General features: G+C 53.5%; 11 protein-coding genes across 11 annotated transcripts; 8 read left to right on the forward strand and 3 right to left on the reverse strand.

Annotated features, from left to right (window-relative positions):
- Positions 1-229: 229 nt before the first annotated feature.
- PFLUO_LOCUS636 (uncharacterized protein) lies at positions 230-1,498 on the forward strand (the record flags this gene model as incomplete). The annotated part of the gene is made up of 3 exons (XM_073783933.1): positions 230-645; positions 721-1,385; positions 1,443-1,498. The coding sequence occupies 3 exons, from the start codon at positions 230-232 to the stop codon at positions 1,496-1,498; spliced, it is 1,137 nt and encodes a 378-aa protein (XP_073634733.1).
- A 1,153-nt stretch (positions 1,499-2,651) lies between these two features.
- On the forward strand, positions 2,652-2,921 carry PFLUO_LOCUS637 (uncharacterized protein; the record flags this gene model as incomplete). The annotated part of the gene is made up of 2 exons (XM_073783944.1): positions 2,652-2,840; positions 2,895-2,921. The coding sequence occupies 2 exons, from the start codon at positions 2,652-2,654 to the stop codon at positions 2,919-2,921; spliced, it is 216 nt and encodes a 71-aa protein (XP_073634734.1).
- Positions 2,922-3,438: 517 nt separating this feature from the next.
- On the forward strand, positions 3,439-4,110 carry PFLUO_LOCUS638 (uncharacterized protein; the record flags this gene model as incomplete). Its single annotated transcript, XM_073783955.1, has 1 exon — positions 3,439-4,110. One exon carries the CDS (start codon positions 3,439-3,441, stop codon positions 4,108-4,110), a length of 672 nt encoding a protein of 223 aa, XP_073634735.1.
- Positions 4,111-4,814: 704 nt separating this feature from the next.
- Positions 4,815-5,915, forward strand: PFLUO_LOCUS639 (uncharacterized protein; the record flags this gene model as incomplete). Its single annotated transcript, XM_073783966.1, has 3 exons — positions 4,815-4,902; positions 4,958-5,047; positions 5,296-5,915. 3 exons carry the CDS (start codon positions 4,815-4,817, stop codon positions 5,913-5,915), a joined length of 798 nt encoding a protein of 265 aa, XP_073634736.1.
- A 408-nt stretch (positions 5,916-6,323) lies between these two features.
- PFLUO_LOCUS640 (uncharacterized protein) lies at positions 6,324-6,681 on the reverse strand (the record flags this gene model as incomplete). Its single annotated transcript, XM_073783977.1, has 2 exons — positions 6,324-6,583; positions 6,648-6,681. The coding sequence occupies 2 exons, from the start codon at positions 6,679-6,681 to the stop codon at positions 6,324-6,326; spliced, it is 294 nt and encodes a 97-aa protein (XP_073634737.1).
- Positions 6,682-6,853: 172 nt separating this feature from the next.
- Positions 6,854-8,537, forward strand: PFLUO_LOCUS641 (rRNA-processing protein; the record flags this gene model as incomplete). Its single annotated transcript, XM_073783988.1, has 2 exons — positions 6,854-7,128; positions 7,181-8,537. The coding sequence occupies 2 exons, from the start codon at positions 6,854-6,856 to the stop codon at positions 8,535-8,537; spliced, it is 1,632 nt and encodes a 543-aa protein (XP_073634738.1).
- A 160-nt stretch (positions 8,538-8,697) lies between these two features.
- On the reverse strand, positions 8,698-9,991 carry PFLUO_LOCUS642 (uncharacterized protein; the record flags this gene model as incomplete). Its single annotated transcript, XM_073784000.1, has 5 exons — positions 8,698-8,793; positions 8,855-9,062; positions 9,112-9,226; positions 9,282-9,851; positions 9,907-9,991. The coding sequence occupies 5 exons, from the start codon at positions 9,989-9,991 to the stop codon at positions 8,698-8,700; spliced, it is 1,074 nt and encodes a 357-aa protein (XP_073634739.1).
- A 1,092-nt stretch (positions 9,992-11,083) lies between these two features.
- Positions 11,084-11,251, reverse strand: PFLUO_LOCUS643 (uncharacterized protein; the record flags this gene model as incomplete). The annotated part of the gene is made up of 1 exon (XM_073784011.1): positions 11,084-11,251. One exon carries the CDS (start codon positions 11,249-11,251, stop codon positions 11,084-11,086), a length of 168 nt encoding a protein of 55 aa, XP_073634740.1.
- Positions 11,252-11,835: 584 nt separating this feature from the next.
- Positions 11,836-12,774, forward strand: PFLUO_LOCUS644 (uncharacterized protein; the record flags this gene model as incomplete). Its single annotated transcript, XM_073784022.1, has 1 exon — positions 11,836-12,774. One exon carries the CDS (start codon positions 11,836-11,838, stop codon positions 12,772-12,774), a length of 939 nt encoding a protein of 312 aa, XP_073634741.1.
- Positions 12,775-15,019: 2,245 nt separating this feature from the next.
- Positions 15,020-15,772, forward strand: PFLUO_LOCUS645 (uncharacterized protein; the record flags this gene model as incomplete). The annotated part of the gene is made up of 1 exon (XM_073784033.1): positions 15,020-15,772. The coding sequence occupies one exon, from the start codon at positions 15,020-15,022 to the stop codon at positions 15,770-15,772; it is 753 nt and encodes a 250-aa protein (XP_073634742.1).
- An 862-nt stretch (positions 15,773-16,634) lies between these two features.
- On the forward strand, positions 16,635-18,683 carry PFLUO_LOCUS646 (DNA independent RNA polymerase I transcription factor; the record flags this gene model as incomplete). Its single annotated transcript, XM_073784044.1, has 1 exon — positions 16,635-18,683. One exon carries the CDS (start codon positions 16,635-16,637, stop codon positions 18,681-18,683), a length of 2,049 nt encoding a protein of 682 aa, XP_073634743.1.
- Between the last annotated feature and the right edge of the window lie 494 nt (positions 18,684-19,177).

Genomic DNA, 19,177 nt, shown 5'->3' on the forward strand with positions numbered 1-19,177 from the left:
ATTTGGAACGAGAAAAATGGGCATTACGACGTGGAATGATGACAATTAGCATGAGTTAGAATGAATTGCATATGCTTCGGCGACGCAGACCAGTGATAACCAACTCCTTGATCGGCCTCCCGGTGAGTAAGTCCGTGGCCACTCGCTCACTGTTACAACCTCATCTTTCCCCGGGATTTGATTTCAGATATGTCCAACCCATCCCCCCCTTGACGGGTCACCTCCAGGCATGTCGTGTCTCACGCGACGCCGGTGGACGGGGGTTCTGTCGAGGACTATTTCTACCTACAGACGATCCTACCGGACAGCCAGCGTGTGGCCCTCCTACGGCATCACCACCCCCGGACCGGACCCCGACCACAACAAGACCAAACAGCCCAGTCCCTTCCGCTTCGAAACGGGCTATGCGTTATGTGCCAAACGACCGCCCAGACCCTTCCCCCCACCGTTCCTGTCTCCGCCGTCATCATCCTTCTCCGATCCCCTGACTACCCACTCGCTCAGCCAGGATAAGAGATTATCCGTCGCGGGCGAGCGGGTTCGCGGCTTGAATAATGGGGACGATGCCGTGCTGGTCGCGGAGAATTGTATCGCGGTTGATGATGGGGTTGGTGCTTGGGCGACGAGGCCGCATGGCCATGCTGCGTGAGTTGCTTCTTCTTTTCACTCTCTTTGATCTGGTGTGTGATGGACTGACACCTTCCGAAGCCTCTGGTCCAGACTCCTCCTACACTTCTGGGCTCTGGAGATCGAACAACTAGACGACTCCACCACACCCACACCCGACCCAATCTCATACCTCCAGCGCGCCTATGAAGAAACCATCCGCGCGACGAGCTCGCCAACCGAGTGGTTCGGAACAACCACCTCCGCAACAGCCCTGCTACACTGGACTTGCGATTCCGACGATGGTATCCCTCACCCATTACTATACGTGACGAATCTGGGCGACTGCAAGATCCTCGTCATCCGGCCGAGCGAGGAGAAAGTCCTCTTCCGCACCGCAGAGCAATGGCACTGGTTCGACTGCCCCATGCAGCTGGGCACGAATAGCATCGACACGCCGCGCAAAGACGCAGTCCTGTCCACGGTGCCGCTGCAGGAGGATGATCTTGTCCTCGCACTGTCGGACGGCGTTATGGATAATCTGTGGGAACACGAGGTTCTCAGTACTACTCTTGAGAGCATTGCGAAATGGCAGCAAGCGCATGAGGGCAAAGATCAAAAGGACGCTGAGATGTCGCATTCGCCGGAACTCTCAGATCATCGCTTGGTCTTCGTGGCGAGGGAATTGCTCAATGCGGCGTTGAACGTGGCACAGGATCCGTTCGCGGAGAGTCCGTATATGGAGAAGGCTGTGGACGAGGGGTTGGCTATTGAAGGAGGTATGTTCTTCTTTTCTTTTTGGGGTCTGGGGGTCTATACTGATGCATTCTGGGTAGGGAAAATGGATGATATCAGTGTCGTGGTGGCAGCGTGTAAAAAGCGAGCTGGGTGACGCTTCTCCTTCCGCGAATATTGGCATCAACATACATACAAGGGACTGAATGATCCTACCCCTACATATTCCAGTCAGCTAGCGAGACGTGTAAGCCGCAATCCTTTGGTGGACCCGCGTCCCATCTCAGATGTGGATGCTACACTACAGACAGGCCTCCGCTCCATCCATGGCGGACAGAGAAAGAACCAGATGGAAAGAAATCTCTACAAACACGAGCAGGCCTGAAGTATACGAAGGCATGAACCGGCAGCTACCAAACATATACCCCCTTTGTGAATCAGAATATCTAGTCAGATTGTCTATTGAGCAAAGCAACCAAAAAATGAATGGAATTCTCCGATCTCAACAAGCAGGCAACTCTCAATTCACCGGTCTATATAAAACCCCTCCTCTCAACTTTCCTCTCCCCCATATATTTTCCCTCCTCTATATATCTGCTTCCTTACTCTGTCCTTCCACCTTTCACTTCTTGGATTACTGTCATCACCATGAGGCATCTGAGATATCCATGGCACCAGCACTGAGACCCTCCACTCTTATTGTTCACCTCTGACCCTGACCAGCCACGGGTTCAGGTTCTTCAGCATATAACCCCCCACTTGCAAAGGTCACGCTTGCTCATGAGGAAGTCATAACATCTCTCACCTCGCGCTCTCGCTGGCCTCGTACTCTACCTACGACCAGGCCACTGCGTGCCGCCGTCAAATCGGGTGGCAGTGGCCTCTCACTATATCCTGAGGGGTTACTGTGAGGCTGTCGTGACCTCAGCTGTTTCCGCTGCTGATGATCATCTCACTTCACTTGGCCATCGATCACCGCTCGCACTGCGAAGCATCTCGAGGAAGCTCATCGCAAGATTACCTCCCACTTCACTTTTCTCTTATTTCTCTTCCGCCACGACGACGTCGGGACCTCGCTATTACCGCAGTCTATCCACTCAAATGAATTAGAGAGACCGTTCGGGGTTCGACGCAAATGTTGGTGTGCTCCCCAAGTCCCTCGAGACTCATCAGCGACACTTTGCTTTTCAAGATGAGTCAAAACACCCCGCGTCAACTCTACGGCCAGCGCCTGGAGTGATCTAGGAAGCGACCTTCGAGAGGTACATTGGAGAACTCGTTCTGGCGATACAAACTTTCAACAGCCAATCATGGAACCGAGCGACAATATCATACGCCCCAGCGGCTTCGAAGATACCTATCTATACTGCCTCTGCTCAGTGATCAGGCTTTATCCATACCAAGAACTGCTTCTGTCAGACGGAAATGCTTCATTACGCAAAGACAGTTCTACAGTCGGATGGATCCCGGAAGGGACTGGGGTGATCTGGCGTCTGATGGTAAGTACTATGTCCTATTGGGTTTTGCTTGTTCTGCAACTAACTACTTCCTAGCCGTTCTGTGCCGGTGCTCATGGTTAATTCGAAGCACCCAAGTACAGCCTACAAGGAACCAAGCGACCAGTCCCCTGACTATGTTCGGCTGATCGATTACGGAATCTGGCAGGCGATACGCTGCTTGACCCAGGAGCAGCGCGGGATCGGTTTGCGTAGGGGCAAACAAAGACGATATAAGAACGGGACGCATCGTGTACACTTTGTTACTTTTCCTGCTCTGTCTCCTGTGGTTGAACAAACTCCTGGAGTTCTTACAGGGTTGCTGTCGTGCCTCCTGGCAAACTCTCAACTTTGGCGGGGCGTGTATGAACCGTCTTGCTCTCTGGAAGCAATATTTGCAACAGGACTTGGGATATTCAGAAGCATTAAACTCAAGGAGGATCCGCATCCTAGCAGAGTCAGACGGCTATACGAAACGAAGCGTATCTGGCTACTTGACATGCTGGGACCTGTGATTGCCAATCACAGACATACCTATGGCACTTTCACTTTTGGGATCCATTGGAGCTATCGGATTTTACCGATCATCTTCCGAGTTATCATGCTGCAGAGGGAGATTGGCGACCCGATGGCCGCCGGGGACGGCACGAAATTCCGGATCAGCCATGATATTCCCCCGTTGCGGATCATGACGATCGAGCTACGGTACGGACCCTTTGAGCAGAGCATCCACGACCCCATCTACAAAAAGCCAATCTTGGCACTCAAGGTGAACGGTCCGCCGGCCGAGCTTCAGGCGTCAGCAGGCCGGATCGACTGGGCGGTGTTTTGCCGGTTGAGTCTCCTGAGCATCACCCCAAAGCTAGAGGAGTTCCATAGAGATTCGCGTTTGGCCCACCCTGCGGCTCGTGCTGCCTGGTTTATGCAGCAGGTGGTTCGATGGTCAGAGCGTACGCGCCAGCCTCGATCTTTGGAGGGTCAACAGCTTGCTCAGTTTACGTTCAGCGATTTGCAGTGCCATGTCCTGAATCTACATGGTCGCCCCGTGCTCCATGTGACTCGTCGCGTCCCCCGCCATGACCCCCGGTCCGGTGTACCGCGAACTACACTCCTGGACACCGACCATCGAGAAACTCCAAGAGTGGGAAACGGTATCGGACGACGTCGCGCCAATCGTACATCAACGCTCTACTCATCCAATCGCGTGGCTGTCGTCGTCTGGTGCTTCCCTGCCGAGCATGCTATGATGCTTCCTTGCACGAGTCTTTATTAATAAGGATTCGAGCGATGGCTACTTTCACCTATTTTGTGAAACCGAGGGCAGACTTCGGCCATTCCCGTTGTGCGTCGGGCCACTTCGGTGGTGCATGCGGTAATTGCAAATAGCGTGACCACTCCAGCCACTGCACTATACGCATACTCGGTAAACACACAGGCCTCTGGTCCTTTCCAGGTACTGCAAGGATCTGATTTACCTTCAGGCGGTATGCTGCGGAGAACGATTGCCATAGATCTTGGTCCGCGGGTCGCGGATAGTATGGATCATTTTGAAAGAACGAGTATACGATGTGAGAGATGAGCCCATCTGAGATCTCCCAGGCAAAGTCTTCGCGCCAAATATGACACAGCTTGAAGTCGAGATCCCACACACTTGTGGTACGGTGCTTGAAGTTGGCTCTCATCGCAGCGTGCTAGAAGACATACAAGAGGCTTGATATGTACTCAGGTCGAGAAAGGAGACGGAACCAGACGCTTTTATAAATGCAATTTACCAAGATAATCATGATAATTATCTAGTATTTCTCACATAGCAGTCCATTTTACTCGCTTTTCTGTCTTCTATAGATCTAGTATCCTTCTTGGGAAAGCGGTGCCCAAGGCGGTAACCCATAGAGTCAGCAGTAAATCTGCAAGAAAAAAGTTTCGGGCAAGTCAACCTTCCGCCAACCAACAATTTGATTCTGCCAGACATACACAATGAGGGCCAAGCGTTCGAAGAAGTATCGTAAGCTGATGCATCAGTATGAGCTTGCTTTCGGTTTCCGCGAGCCATACCAAGTCTTGGGTATGTCCACCTCCTGCTCACCGGGTTGCATTCCGTGTACTGACTTGCCCTCCAGTGGATGCGAATTTCCTGCGAGCCGTCGACTCGTTCAAGATGGATCTGATCCCGGCTCTTGAACGAACCCTCCAGGGCAAAGTGAAGCCACGTTCGTCTCCGTCTCGCCACCATGCAATTACTGCAGGACACTGACCCATCCGCTCACAGTACTCACCAAATGTTCCCTCGCTGCCGTCATGGCCTCGCAGCCAATCAATCCGAAAACTAGCCAGCCCTATCGTCCACATCACCTCCCTCCGCCGACAATATTACCGCTCCGTCATTGCTCTCATAACGTGGATTCCTCGCCCATCCCCGAAGCAGACTGTCTTCTTTCACTACTATCCCCCAGTCCAGATGCCAAGAAGAACAAGGAACATTACATTCTCGCGACGGCGGATGCGCCCACCCAAAAGAAGAGCGCCCAAAACGACTTCCAGCAGCGGAAACGGAAACGCGACGATGAACGTGAAGAACAGCAGGCCATGCGCCGTGCCAAGGCGTTGCGCATTGGTGCGCGCTCGATCCCCGGCGTGCCCATTGTCTATGTCAAGCGGTCAGTTATGGTTCTTGAGCCCATGAGCACGCCGTCCGATATGGTGAGAGAGGGTGTGGAGAACAGCAAGTTCCGTGCTGGGTTGAATGAGAAATCTGCGCCGGTGAAGCGGAGGCAGGAAGGCGAGAGCAGTACGGCCACAGAGGACAAGAAGAAGCGTGGGCCCAAGAAGGTCAAAGCTCCTAATCCGCTGAGTATGAAGAAGCCAAAAAAGAGGAACGATGAAAAGAGCCCATCATCCGCGCCAAAGCAGGCCGCTGATGCTCCGCGGGAGCCAGTTGATGTCTCGGAGACACCGGATGGGGATAACTTGGCTGCACCTAAGCCGAAACGAAGACGCCGTCACAATAAGAGCGGTCCTCGCGAAGGAGACGAGGAAACCGAGCAACCGGATGCTGGCACCATGGAGGTGGACGCATAATTTACTTGTATGCTGGCTTTTCAAGGCGTGGCGTTGTGAATGGGTATTAGTTCATACAAAAGTTAAACGAACCTTGACAAGTGTACCTTCAATCCCATTCATTCAACAGATGCCGAGGAATTGAGAAATTTGTATGAGCAGAGTGGTATATTTGTACACAAAATATAAGATACACAAGACAGCGGGTGTTGTACATTTGCCGAAAAAGCATGCGACGATAGCATGAAGAAACCCGAGGGAAGACCATACGCACAGGTATATCTCACACTGTCGAGACGGCATTTCCTCCAGCAGACGAGTACAATGCAACCAGTTCGGCACCCATCAACTCATAAGCGCACCTCCCCGTCCCCCAGAAAAGAGATCACTCCGAACGCCAATACCAATCACAAAGAGCGTAACCTTCAATCATTGCTTCGAGGCAGTAGAACTCTCAGCACCGGCCTGATTAGACCCGCCCTGTTCAACAGTCCTCTCGCGCGCCCAGACGTCTTCAATGCGCCGCCGGTTGCTCCTGGCCTCGTCTCGATTTCGCTTTGCCCGGTCATACCGCTCTGCAGAAAGACACTTGTTCACCTCCCGCTTGATGTCATTGCAATTGCCCATTGCTTTGTGGAGGAATCCGCGTGCGTGGCATTCGTCCAGCGCGGTCATGATTTCTTCGCAGTCTGGTGGGGGAGGTGGTGGTCAGCACATCATACCAGCGCAATAGATAGAAAACGGGAACCATACTGGCATTGTAAGGAGTATGCAGATGGGAATGCATGATGGGTATCCGTTTCAGAGAGTCTCGCAGTGCAATGAAGAAGATGAAAAGAGGCAGAGTGTAGGAAGGTAAATATGGGCGGTGAGTGGGTCGCCCGGCAGAATCGGGCGGAAACTATTCAGCCAAAAAAAAAGTTGAAGATTTGGATGATCTTCCTCACTCACTCCCAATTATGTCGTCCATGATCACCACAACGGCCTGGGTGCGGCGCGGTGTCGCTGCCCAATTCCCCACAAAATATGAAATTGACGAGGAGGAAATGGGCCGGATATCCAAGCTCGCGCGTATGCAGCTGGAAGATGCGCAAGAGGATCTGAACGCTGCGCAGGAGGGCCAAGCGGAACAAGACACTGCCATGGATGAGGACGAGGATCACAAGAATGGTGGTGTCTCAGTCGCAGGCCAGGATGCTACAGAGAATGATAGTGGGAAACAGGCCACGAAAGAGTGAGTTGGACAGAACCCGAAGAGAAAATCTGCATACTGACGGGCATAAAAGTGACGACGATGCTCTCAAAGAATTCGATCTGGAGCATTATGACAGTGACGAGAAAGACGAGGAGGGTGAGAAGGTTACGATGTTCGGCAATGTCAAATCTCTGGCGTATCACCAGCCCAACGAGGCAGACCCGTACCTGGTCATTCCCGAGGAAGAAGACGACGAAGAGCGCGAGGAATTGCAAATCTTGCCTTCAGACAATCTGATTCTGGCGGGAAAGCTCGAGGATGAGGTGGCTCACCTCGAGGTCTACGTTTACGAGGACCATGCGGACAACATGTACGTTCACCACGACATCATGCTGCCTGCCATTCCACTCTGCCTGGAGTGGCTTGATATTCCCGTTGGCAAGAACACAGAGGGGCGGGAACAAGGAAATTTTGTTGCCGTGGGCACAATGGAGCCCGACATTGAGATCTGGGATTTGGATGTGGTCGACAGCATGTACCCCAACGCGATTCTGGGGCAGGGCGGGCAGCCCGAGACCAAGAAGAAGTCAAAGAAGAAGAAGCCCAAGGCGAACGACGAATACCACATCGATTCCGTGCTGGGGCTGGCAGCCAACCGGCATCACCGCAACCTTTTGGCGTCGGCATCGGCTGACCGAACCGTCAAGCTCTGGGACCTTAACACGACTAGCTGCGCCAAGTCTTACTCGCATCACACCGACAAAGTGTGCGCGCTAGACTGGCACCCGAAGGAATCGACGGCTTTGCTCACTGGTAGCTACGACCGGACCGTCGTGGCCGCCGACATGCGTGCTCCCGATGCCCAGGCACGCTGGGGTGTCGACGCCGACGTTGAGACTGTGCGCTGGGACCCGCACGACCCCAATTACTTCTACGTCACCACCGACGGTGGCATGGTGTACCGCTATGACGTGCGCAATATCCCCGCTACCCCGGCCGAGTCCAAGCCAGTGTGGTCGCTGCAGGCCCACGACTCCTCCGTCTCCTCCTTCGACATCAACAGCTCTATCCCCGGATTCCTGGTGACCGGATCGACAGATAAGCAGGTGAAGTTGTGGAACGTTGAAGACAACAAGCCGAGCCTGGTTGTTTCGCGCAAGTTCGATGTCGGCAAGGTTTTCTCCACTAGCTTTGCTCCTGACTCAGAGGTGAGCTTCCGCCTGGCTATCGCCGGCAGCAAGGGTGTTGTGCAGATTTGGGACGCATCGACTAACGGTGCCGTGCGCCGCACATTCGTCTCGCGGATGCCGGATCTGGCGGGCGAAGTGCCGGAGCGGACGATTGGGATGCCTGCGGATAACGACGATTCGGATGATGATGATGCTGAGGATGGCGCGGGCCCTGACGTTCCTGGCCCCGATGGATGGGAGTCGATGGATGAGGATTAAATGTCAGATACCCGAGGAGTCAATTCTTACACACCAAAAATATAGACCGCGCGTGGATATTGTCAATATGCAGGTAAAGTTGCTCTCTTCGCTTTGTCTAGTCTCTCTAGGTCGCCATCTAAGCTCTATATCTATACGCGATGCATGTTAAAGTCAAAAATCACGAAATCTCCCGCTCATGCACCAGAGTCGTCAAATCCAGCAGACGATTCGAGTATCCCCATTCATTGTCATACCAGGCCATGATTTTGAAGAACTGCAGACTAGTCAATATCCACATTCTCTTGGGGAAAAAGCAACATAATAAAAAAACATACCTGAGGGTTAAGCTCGGCACAAGCAGGCGCATCGATGATAGCACTATACGAGCTGCCGTTGTAATCGCTGCTGACGAGCTCCTCGTCAGTGACTTTAAGCACGCCGGCCATGTCCAGCTTCGCGGCTCGGCGGAAGGCAGCCAGGATCTCAGATAGAGATGTGGGTTGGGCGGTGCAGATCGTTAAATCGATCATGGAGACATTGGGTCTAGTTCTCTCTGTTAGAAGGGCAGAAATAGATGCGTCCAAGTACGTACGTGGGCACCCGGATCGACACACCGGTCACTTTCCCCTTCAATTCGGGCAGCACGGCTGCGACGGCTTTGGCAGCGCCTGTGCTTGTGGGGATGATGTTATTAAAGACTCCGCGGCCTGTCCAATATGAGTATCTATCAATATCAAGATGTAGTTTGTGGCGGTCTCATACCCAATCGCTTGTTCTTCTTGCTATACCCATCTAGCACCTGTTGTGACCGTGTGGCAGCATGAACCGTCGTCAAAAAGCCCTGTGTGATCCCAAATGTCTCATGAAGAACTTTCAGGACGGGAGTAACGCAGTTCGTCGTGCAGCTGGCATTCGACACAACGCGGCAGTCCTCGGTGGGAGTATACGAATCCGAATTCACGCCATAGACAAAAGAGGGCGAATCCGAGCTCGGCGCAGAGATGAGAACGCGCTTCGCCTGACCATGCGTGATGTGATCCATTGCCAAATCCCGCTTGGTGAACTTGCCCGTGCATTCGAGGACATAGTCAACTCCCAGCGCGGCCCAGTTGAGCTTCTTCAGATCGCGCTCTGAGGTCAGGGCTATTTGGTTGCCATCGATGCTGATGAGGTGGTCGGATAGAGCGTGGATGGAAGACTTTTCGTCTAGATCGCCCATTGAAGAGTCGTAGCGGATCAGGTAGATTAGGTCTTCGACTGTGTTGCAGGTGTGGTTGATCGCGACTACTTGGATATCGGACCGGACTAGCGCTGCGCGGAGGACATTGCGGCCTAGATGGATGGAGGTGTTATTGTATGTTCTATCCAGTTTCATAAAGTAGCTTACCTATCCGACCGAAGCCATTGATGCCGACTTTACAGGCTGTCGACTGTGTGTGGTTGATGGGCGCGTCGTGAATTGAGGGTGCCATGGTAGGTAGGGTTGGGCCAAACGATCAAGGTCTGGGATTGCATGAATTGTCTAAACAAGGTAAATACAATTGTTCTACATTTTTTCTAAGATATTCTTCCAGGCCAGAGGACGTCACTATCTATAAGTAAATTAAGCCCTCACCACTGTCGGGCCCTTCAATCCAACGACGAAGATCGGACAAGTAGACAATTACCACGGATATTGCATCGGCTTAGAAAACCTCCAACCTAAGCCAGACATCCAATCAGAAGTACGTCAGTCCCGAGGTTCCCAGTATAGTTGTCGAGTTCAAATGCCTTGGTCCTTGCCGTCATCGGAAAACCGACACGATGGAGCAGCCCACAGCCAATAACGCTGCCGGTTCTCGCCGAAACTCCCGCGTCCACGATCCGATTCAGCGGACCGACAGTGGATGTGGCGCAGGGACCTCCGGCCTGCTGGGGCGGATTTGCTTTGGATTGGACCTAATTGGGGCAGAAAACTGGCGAGAGTCGGAGGTTTCGATTGTTGAGGCTTTACACAGGCTAGTAGGTAGCCTTGGGACCTTGAAGTGCGGTTCGCCGGATTTGGAAAACGGGAAACAACTGGTACATCTAGCAAGATGAGTAGAGAAAACAAGAATTGAGGTACAGGTTGACCAGAGGGTACTAATTAAGAATGAATTGATATTTTCCACTATTGTCATTGACGAGGACAGGCTTTCAATGAAGATCTTGCTAGAGATGATCTCATACTCAACGGCGGACAAGACCCGAAATTCTGGATGGTGTCAGTTTCTGTTAGATAATAACTTTCAGTAGATGGTATTTCTATCGGCAATTCCTATCATAAGAAAGGTCCAGATCAATTTCACGAATAAGAGCCATCGTCTGGTTGGATGACATCTCAGAGCAGCGGAAGAAGTCTACTCCCACCCACCATATGCTTCCTCCGCATCGGCCTTTTGATTTGACAAGGATAGACGCTGGCTTTTCAATCTTCCGGTCTCGCCAATCTATGATGCCTTCAAAGCTCTATCCAAACCTGAATATGCGCGCTGCAACAACAGCTAACAAGACACCGCAGATCATTCCCGGTCCAAGTCAACGTCCTACTTGCTCAACGCGAACTTCTTATTCTCCACCACTACTGCATCAGTGACTTTCGCAGTAGTGGCGTTTCCACCCAAGCCACAGGTCAAGATTCCCTGCTCGCACACATTCTCGACACATTCCAGCAATTTCTTGGGCGCATCTTCCTCGCCAAGCCAAGCAGGCATCTCCGGCGCAGTCCAGAAAGTAGCCACAGGGTTTGAGGTACCTATTCCAATGATTTCAAAGGCCGATGAATCGGTACAAACATGTAAGGATACCGCTGCGTAGGATCCAGGTTGGAGGTAGGCGCAATTCTAACACAGTCGGCCAGGGCAGCAAGGTCAGACAAGATATCCGCATGCTCCACGGTCGCGCCTGGAAACCCATCTGCAACAGACTTTTAACTTCATCACGCAGAACCATTCCACTGCGCTGGGCATTGCTCTTAGTGACAACAGCCAACAGCTTCCGCCGTCTCAAAAGGGCTGTAGCGAACGCATGATTCTCTCAACCCCATGCCGAGAGAATACACCGGAAGACCCACTAGGAGCAAGACATATCCGGGGATGCTCTGACATGCTCCGGATACTTACGGGTACGGGATCCGGGTGGGTCAAGATCAGCCTCAGTTGAGTGTCAAGGATGGCATTCGGGCGAGAAATCAAGAAGTGCACAAAAAGCGCAGCCATCCGCAGATCGCATCTATCGGCATTGTCCTGTCCGTAAATCAGCTGCTTCTTCCGAGTGGAGTGCCATAAACTCCGCAACCATGACAATTCCCCGCCAGAATATCAGCCAGGTTCTCAGCTACATTCTGCCCTACATTGAAAGCCATACGAAATCAGAGCCACCACCTGGAGAAACCAAACGCCCGTTTATCCTTGCTCTTACCGGGCTCCAAGGTAGCGGGAAATCCACCTGGACCTCCGCGCTCGTGCAAGCGCTCAACGAGAAGCATAAACTCAGGACCATCAATCTATCTCTCGACGACCTCTATCTCGACCACGAGGATCTGGTTCAATTGCGCAACGACAATGCATCAAATAAACTGCTCAAGACGCGCGGCCAGCCCGGTACACACGACACGGCGCTCGCTGTTTCTTTTTTCGATAGCTTAACGAATACAACTGAGGATACCTTGATTCCGGTCTTTGATAAGAGCAAGTTTAACGGCGAAGGTGCGAGAGCGCCTCGACAGACATGGACTCGTATTCCTGCTGGAGAGGTGATGGATGTTGTCGTGCTCGAGGGCTGGTGTGTTGGTTTCCAATCCTTGGAAGAGCAGACAATACAGAAAAAGTGGGAAGACGCGCAGAAGAACGTCACGAAATCAGAGTATCCGATTGTCACGCTGGGTGACCATAAACTGGAACATCTCGTTCAGGCCAACGACAGCCTGCGGCACTACTGTGACTCGTTCATGGGGCCTCGGCATTTGGATTTCCTGGTTCATTTGGACACCAACGATCTGACCAATGTTTACCAGTGGAGGATTCAGCAGGAACATGCTCTTCGTGAGATCAAGAATGAGGGTATGACAGATGAGCAGGTGGTGGATTTTGTGCGTGGGTATATGCCTGCGTATGAGCTGTATCTCGACCACTTACGGGATGGGTTCTTTGGCTTGGATCCGACGGTTGAAAAAGGGCAGTTGCGCGTTGTTCTTGACCGGGAACGAAGGGTTGTTGACACAGTTTTGTACAAATGATGTGTGATAGATATGCTATAGGTATCATATCATAAGAAATATTCGTGGATCATCTATCCAGAAAGTGGGAAGAGGCAAAGCACTCCAAACTATGCTTACACGTCAAGTTGACACTATTGTAGGGGACTCCCATTGGGACCACCTCAATCAACTCGAGCAGCGACTAGCAGAGACCGAACAGGCATTCTAAGGAGCACTCGTGACCCTGCGCCCAATGCAGCCAGCGACTATGATCCGCGCATTCCCAACCCGAAACTGCACCAAAACAAAAAGGCTACTCGCATGGATAGTTAATCACACTTTCCATTACGGGAATGACCGGATCTGGAGCGTTGGTTGACGGTGATTCCGGTGCAATTCAGCATTGAACTGCCCGCTGGGGAGGTGTCATTTCCCACAGCCTCCGGTGGATATTTACGTATTCGGGGCCGATTACCCCAGGCAATCTCTCGGTGGGACCCGCAACTGGAATCGTCTAGGAAATCCCCGTCGCACTCCGCTTCTTATCTGTCCACGGAGAGAGCCATCACAGAAGGTGGCCATGAAGAGCGACCACGACATGCTCCTATGCTGGCCAACTTCTCTCTCATTGCCCGCCATACACGGCACGTGATTAGCGGGGGTTTCAGCATCAACGGCTCGGTCTCCGTCTGATGTGCCAGGTCACACTTCCAGCTGCAAGGGACGCCAACTCAACCGCAGCGGAGACAGGGCCGGCGCGCCAGCAGTCGCAGAGAAACCCTAGGGTATATTTGTGATACGGTTCTGACGCGGAGTGTGTTTTGGGGTGTCACTAATAAGGCAATCAATCATATCGCTCCTGATGTCCCGTGTTCCGCTCCTTGTCTGGGACGGCCGGACTCCGACCCAAGTGGGCCACTTGGCGACCGGGGGGACAAGCGAGGAAAAGTCTTTGCCGCACGAGAATTTCTCTGTCGTGTCAAGGCGACGCCGACCATAATGATAATTTCATGTAACCTGGTGCAAACGCTTCACCGGGCCAGTGTCTTCCAGTGGCCATTTTCAAATCCTTCATTAGAGTCCAGACCCGTTCTTCACGAATTGTACTGGCGAGGCTCCACTCCGAATCCACCCACGCGGCCAGACCCATGGACACACCAGCTGAACCGAAAAAGAGACCGGCACCCGCCAGATGGAAGGACTGTAACTCACTGCTGGTATCGCATCGCACGGTCGCATCACGGAACATGCATCATCACTGGCTGGCGGGCGCGCGCAGGGCGGCCGATCAGGCACATCCAATTCCCCTGGCGCAGGAGTTAGCGTCCGTCGCTCACAGGGCGGGGACGGGCGTGGTTGGTGGCGACAGGATATCCATGCCCCTTCGAGGCGACTTAGCGCCGGGAGGGCGTGTTCGGGTGTTTCAGTCCAGGGAGTCTAGGTACCTAGATTGCATCACATTTGGCACTGGCGTCGCATTCGAATTCTTCTCCACGAGGTAGGTTTCGGCCAAAGCGTCTCCCCTGGGACCCCTAGTCACCCTTCGGCCGACGGGATGTTGAGCCCTAGATTCATCGAGACCAGCCGAAGCACTCATTTGCCCCCTGCCTGTAGTGACCCTTGGGACAGAATAGGAGGCAAAGCGGGGAAGGGACCTTTCCAGGGATGGTCGGGATGAACCATTCGGAGGAGTAACCTAGCCCAGTGTAGAGTCTAGAATGAAGTTTTCTCGCGGGTGGACATGGTGGAGCCCTTCTGGAGCCCTCCTGGATGGAGCCCTCCGTCTTTCTAAGCGCCCGGTCGCTCCACGGTTTGATCTCTCCTTCTTCTCCCACCCTTCGTTCTTGTGGGCTTTGTCCTTCATTCTCTCTCTCTTTACTTTTTTTCTTGTCAGTCCTTGATGCTGTGATCTGTGATCCTGGACTCCTTTTTTTGATTTTCTTCTAAAAAAACCACACCCCCTTGGCGCGTCCTGGTTGTCCGCTGCATTCCTTTGCTACACCCTGGACGGAAAAGCAATAAGGAGACCCTCGCCTTCCCATCTTTTGCAGAGCAAAAATCCATATCGACGGTCTTGACCTTGAACATTCATTTTTTGGAAAGTGCCAGACACTCCAATCGACGTTTCGACCGAACACAACGCGACCATCCGATCCCGAACATTCCTGGCCTGATCTTCCATTCCCTACCCGTCTCCGCCTGCGATCGTCGGCCACGCGAAAGACCGATTTCGTCACAACCCGTCGATAAATTTAGCAGTCCGTGGGAAATCCCCGATTCCGTCATGTCGAACATCACTCGCGCATTCACCAAGCGCACGAAGCGCCCGGAAGTGTCCGCGCCCATGCCATATCGTGCCGAAGGGCATGTCCGTTTCAATTCGGGCACTATAAAGCGCGGCAACATCTCGGGCCCCGTGCAGCTGCTGTCGACTACGAATATGCTCGCCTACAACGCGCCCGACCTCAAATCGCCCACCTCATCGTCATCGTCATCATTGCGTTCGGACTCCGACGCGGCCATCTCTCCGCACAGCTACTCTTCCTCCATCACCACCCCGGATATGTCGTCGCATGAGACCTCGCCCGTGGAGGCGAACCCGTCTTACTTCCCCAAGCGCTCGGCGACGGTCACCAGTCACCCGCGCTCTTCGACGTCCTCCTCGTCCACCACCGAGGCCCCGGTGATCCCGAAGCGGGCTCTTTCGCACACCAAGCGGTCCCACCAGGATCTGGCTCGCAAGCGATCCATCTCACGCATGTCCCCTCCCCCTTCCAGTGTGCCGACCGGTCACGCAGCGGGACGGATGTCGCAACAGACCCCCGAGCTGCACCCATTCGGCAAGGAACTGGCGCAGGTGAACGAGGTTGTCGAGGAATTCGGCAATCTCCGCGTGGTCGATGAAGAGGAGCTGGTGCTCCACCGCAAGGGCCTCATGAAATTCTCCGTGGACGATTATCTCTCGGAAGTCGAGGAACTCTACGGGAGCATCTTTGACGACCAACTAGGCTCGATCAACACTGGAGCTTGGCTGTAACGAACGACACTCCCCGACTTGATTCATCATTATGTCCTGATTGATGCAGGCGTATGATTTTGACGACATGAGCTCGCGGACTTGTTGTTGGAAGAAGGACTGGATTTTCTTCCCTTCGCTCGGCCGCCACTGACGACCAACTTTTATTCCCTCTCTGACGATATCTGATTTTTGTTTTGGTGCAGCATATACCATGGGAGGAGTCTCTTCTGTTCCCGCCTTCTACTCTCATTGAATGTCTCTGCGGTTTTCTTTTTTTTGCGGCTGACGGCGATTCTTGGTCTCACGGACATTTGGTCCTGTAGATCTGTGGTGGATGTTGGACATCTACTATCATACCAGAGAGAGTTATCAGAAAAAACAACCCACTTTAACAATATCAATTTCCTTGTAGGGCCGAGGAGAACCCGATGACATAATCCCCATAATAGTTCCCAAAGCGGTTAGTGTGGCCAGGTTGACCCACAACTCGAGTGAGGGAAAAAATTCGACTTGTTTTGCTTTTTGCTTCAACGTGCTCACTGGCTCTGTCTGCATCCGAATTCAACGATCTCTATCGAAGATACTGGATGCCTGCCACGGGTGCAGACAGATGCGGCTTCTTTTTTCGTGCCTCCCCCCTCCCGAAACCCCTCGGTTAACCCAGAGTTTTGTGCACCCTGTCGTGTGCTCAGACCAGTCCTGCCATCAGCTCGACTCTCGACGGCCCAGGTGCCCGAGTGCGAACTAGCAAATGTCCATCGATTCTTAGAATAGCCTTGCCTCTTCACCTCATCCATATTCCCTCTCCCTGGTCATGGTTTCTCTGGCCACCACTCGAAACCCGGCAGTAACGGCCACCCTTCCACACCCCGAATCGAAAATGATAGCGGCTTCGTCGCCCGTGTCGATCCTCAAAAAGTCCAAGTCCGTACCGGCGGCTGCCGGCGTCAAACGCAAAATAAACGAAATGGACCTGGCCCTTTCTCCCACCTCCTCCGTGTTCTCCGATGGGGGCGATGACGCCCCCTCGGCCAAGAAGCGGCCCCGCGTCCAGTTCAATAACGATGTCGAGATGCGGGAGATCGGAGAGCAGGCAAATACCACATCCTCTGGCTCAACAGAAAAAAGTCTTGCGGTCATCCGAGAAGAGGTGCGCAGGGCGATCCACCGCCATGTCTCTGCATCGGACAGCGAGGCATACGACCGGATCAAGGAGATCTTCTCGGCAGATCCGAAAAAGGCCCACGACGAGATGATGGCATCGTACGACTTACCGACGCATGCCGCTCTGAAACATCATCTCCAAGGCCTGCTCTCGCATGTGGCCTCGTTGGATCGGACCTGCAACGGCCTCGTGCAGGCGGTCCTCAACAGCGAATGGCTCGGGCGGGACGAGTCCTATGTCAAGTTGTACATCCGGTTTCTGGGGAATCTGGCCGCCGCGCAGGGTACTTATCTGGGCACTATGCTGAAGATGCTGGCCACCAACCTCGGCAGTGTTCCTCGCGGGACGGGCAAGCTCGTTGGATACGCGCCCGTCCGGGGTTCCGAAATCTACAAGCGTGTCCATATGGCTCTGCGCCATGTGATGCAGCTTGTCCCCGCGGGCAGTGGCACCCTGTCCCCGATCTTGTCTCAGCAGTTCCCCTTCGAGACGGACTCGCCCAAGTCCCACATCTTCTACACACAAAATCTCATTCAACTCGTCTCCTACGCTCCTGAACTCCGGTCCGATATCCTCTCCCTGATCACGGAGAAATTGGTCAAAATCGACGTTCAAATCCAAGTGGATATGGAAGACGTCGAGGATGAAGTCGGCGAAGATCTACTCCTTGAAATCTCGGCTGATGAGGAGGATGTGGGCGACGAGGAGGATGACCTTGATGACGATGCCTCTTACGAGTCGGCCGACGCGGAGACCGAGCGCGTGCAGGGGATCAAGGAAAACATCCAGAAAGTGGACGGGATGATCGACATCCTCTTCGAGTACTTCAACACCCCGTTCACATCTGGCACTCTCGCTGAGAAGGAGAACACCCTCGACCTCCTCCTGAGCCACTTCCAAACCATCATCCTCCCCACCTACAAATCCCGCCACCCCCAGTTTCTACTCTTCCACTTCTCCCAATGCTCCCCCGAACTGGTTGATCGCTTCGCCGCAACCTGCATTGGCCTCGTCTTCAACAAGCTGCAACCGGGTATTATGCGCCAATCCGCGGCCGCATACCTAGCCAGCTTCGTCGCCCGCGGTGCCCACATCTCCGGGGATGTCGTGCGCGACGTATTCGACCTGCTCCTCAGCCACCTCGACAAACTCCGCTCCGACTACGAAGGCAGCTGTCGCGGGCCCGACCTCCGCCGCTACGGACCCTTCTACTCCACCGCACAAGCCCTCCTCTACATCTTCTGCTTCCGGTGGCGCGACCTCACCACCGCCGCGGTGGACGGCGACAGCGCCGAGCAAGTCGACGACCTGGAGCCGAGCCAAGTCACCTTCGCCCCGAACATCAAGGAAGTGCTCCACAAGGTGATCTACTCGCGCCTCAACCCGCTGAAAGTATGCTCCCCCAGCATCGTCACGGAATTTGCCCGCATCGCCCACCACTTCCAGTTCCTCTACGTCTATCCGCTCCTCGAGACCAACAAGCGTCTCCGCGTGACGGCCTACCGCAGCATTTCCACCCTCGCCGACCCGCGCTTTAGCGCAGTCGAGCGCGAGATCCGCGCGGGCGATAATCTGGGCTACCAGCTCGACGCTTACTTCCCCTTCGATCCGTACCACCTCCCGCGCAGTCGCCGCTGGCTGGATGGTGACTATGTCGAGTGGCGCGGGATCCCGGGTCTCGATGGGGCGGATGATTCGGATAGCGAGGCTGATGAGGATGGCGAGGAGGGTGCGGAGGATGCTACGGAAACTGATGAGGAGTGAAGAAGCAGATGAGGATTCTTAGTCGTCATCTACATCAGCTGGTTTCTTGTCTTGATCTACATTGTTTTTCCATCTGTTGTTTCAGCGCGGCGTTTGTCATTGTTTTGTCTTGTTTCGACTACTGGGAGATCTTGATACCATGCTTCGATGACTTATGATGCTGTGATGTGGCGTGATGTGACGTGATGTCCATTGTGTCTTATTCTGACCATGTGCTATCTACGAAGGTAGTGTAGCTCGGGCGTTAAAAATTGAAATTTTTTGCGTATAAAACTCAGCTCCCCCTGTAAGTAGCATTATTGCACATCGGCTCATTGTATATAGCGAAGAGGTGAAAGTGAAAGAAGGCAGTTGGCGAGGCAGCACCTGAACTACCAAAACGGGGGTGGTTTATACAACCTTAGATAAGAGATAAGCAACCACTTCTCTGCACGCCTCCCTCAAGTATGCTGTTGACGTCAAGGACGCGTTCAGCCATGCTGTGCCCCGTTGTG

Source organism: Penicillium psychrofluorescens (assembly GCF_964197705.1).
Source record: "Penicillium psychrofluorescens genome assembly, chromosome: 1".
Lineage (NCBI taxonomy): Eukaryota > Fungi > Ascomycota > Eurotiomycetes > Eurotiales > Aspergillaceae > Penicillium > Penicillium psychrofluorescens.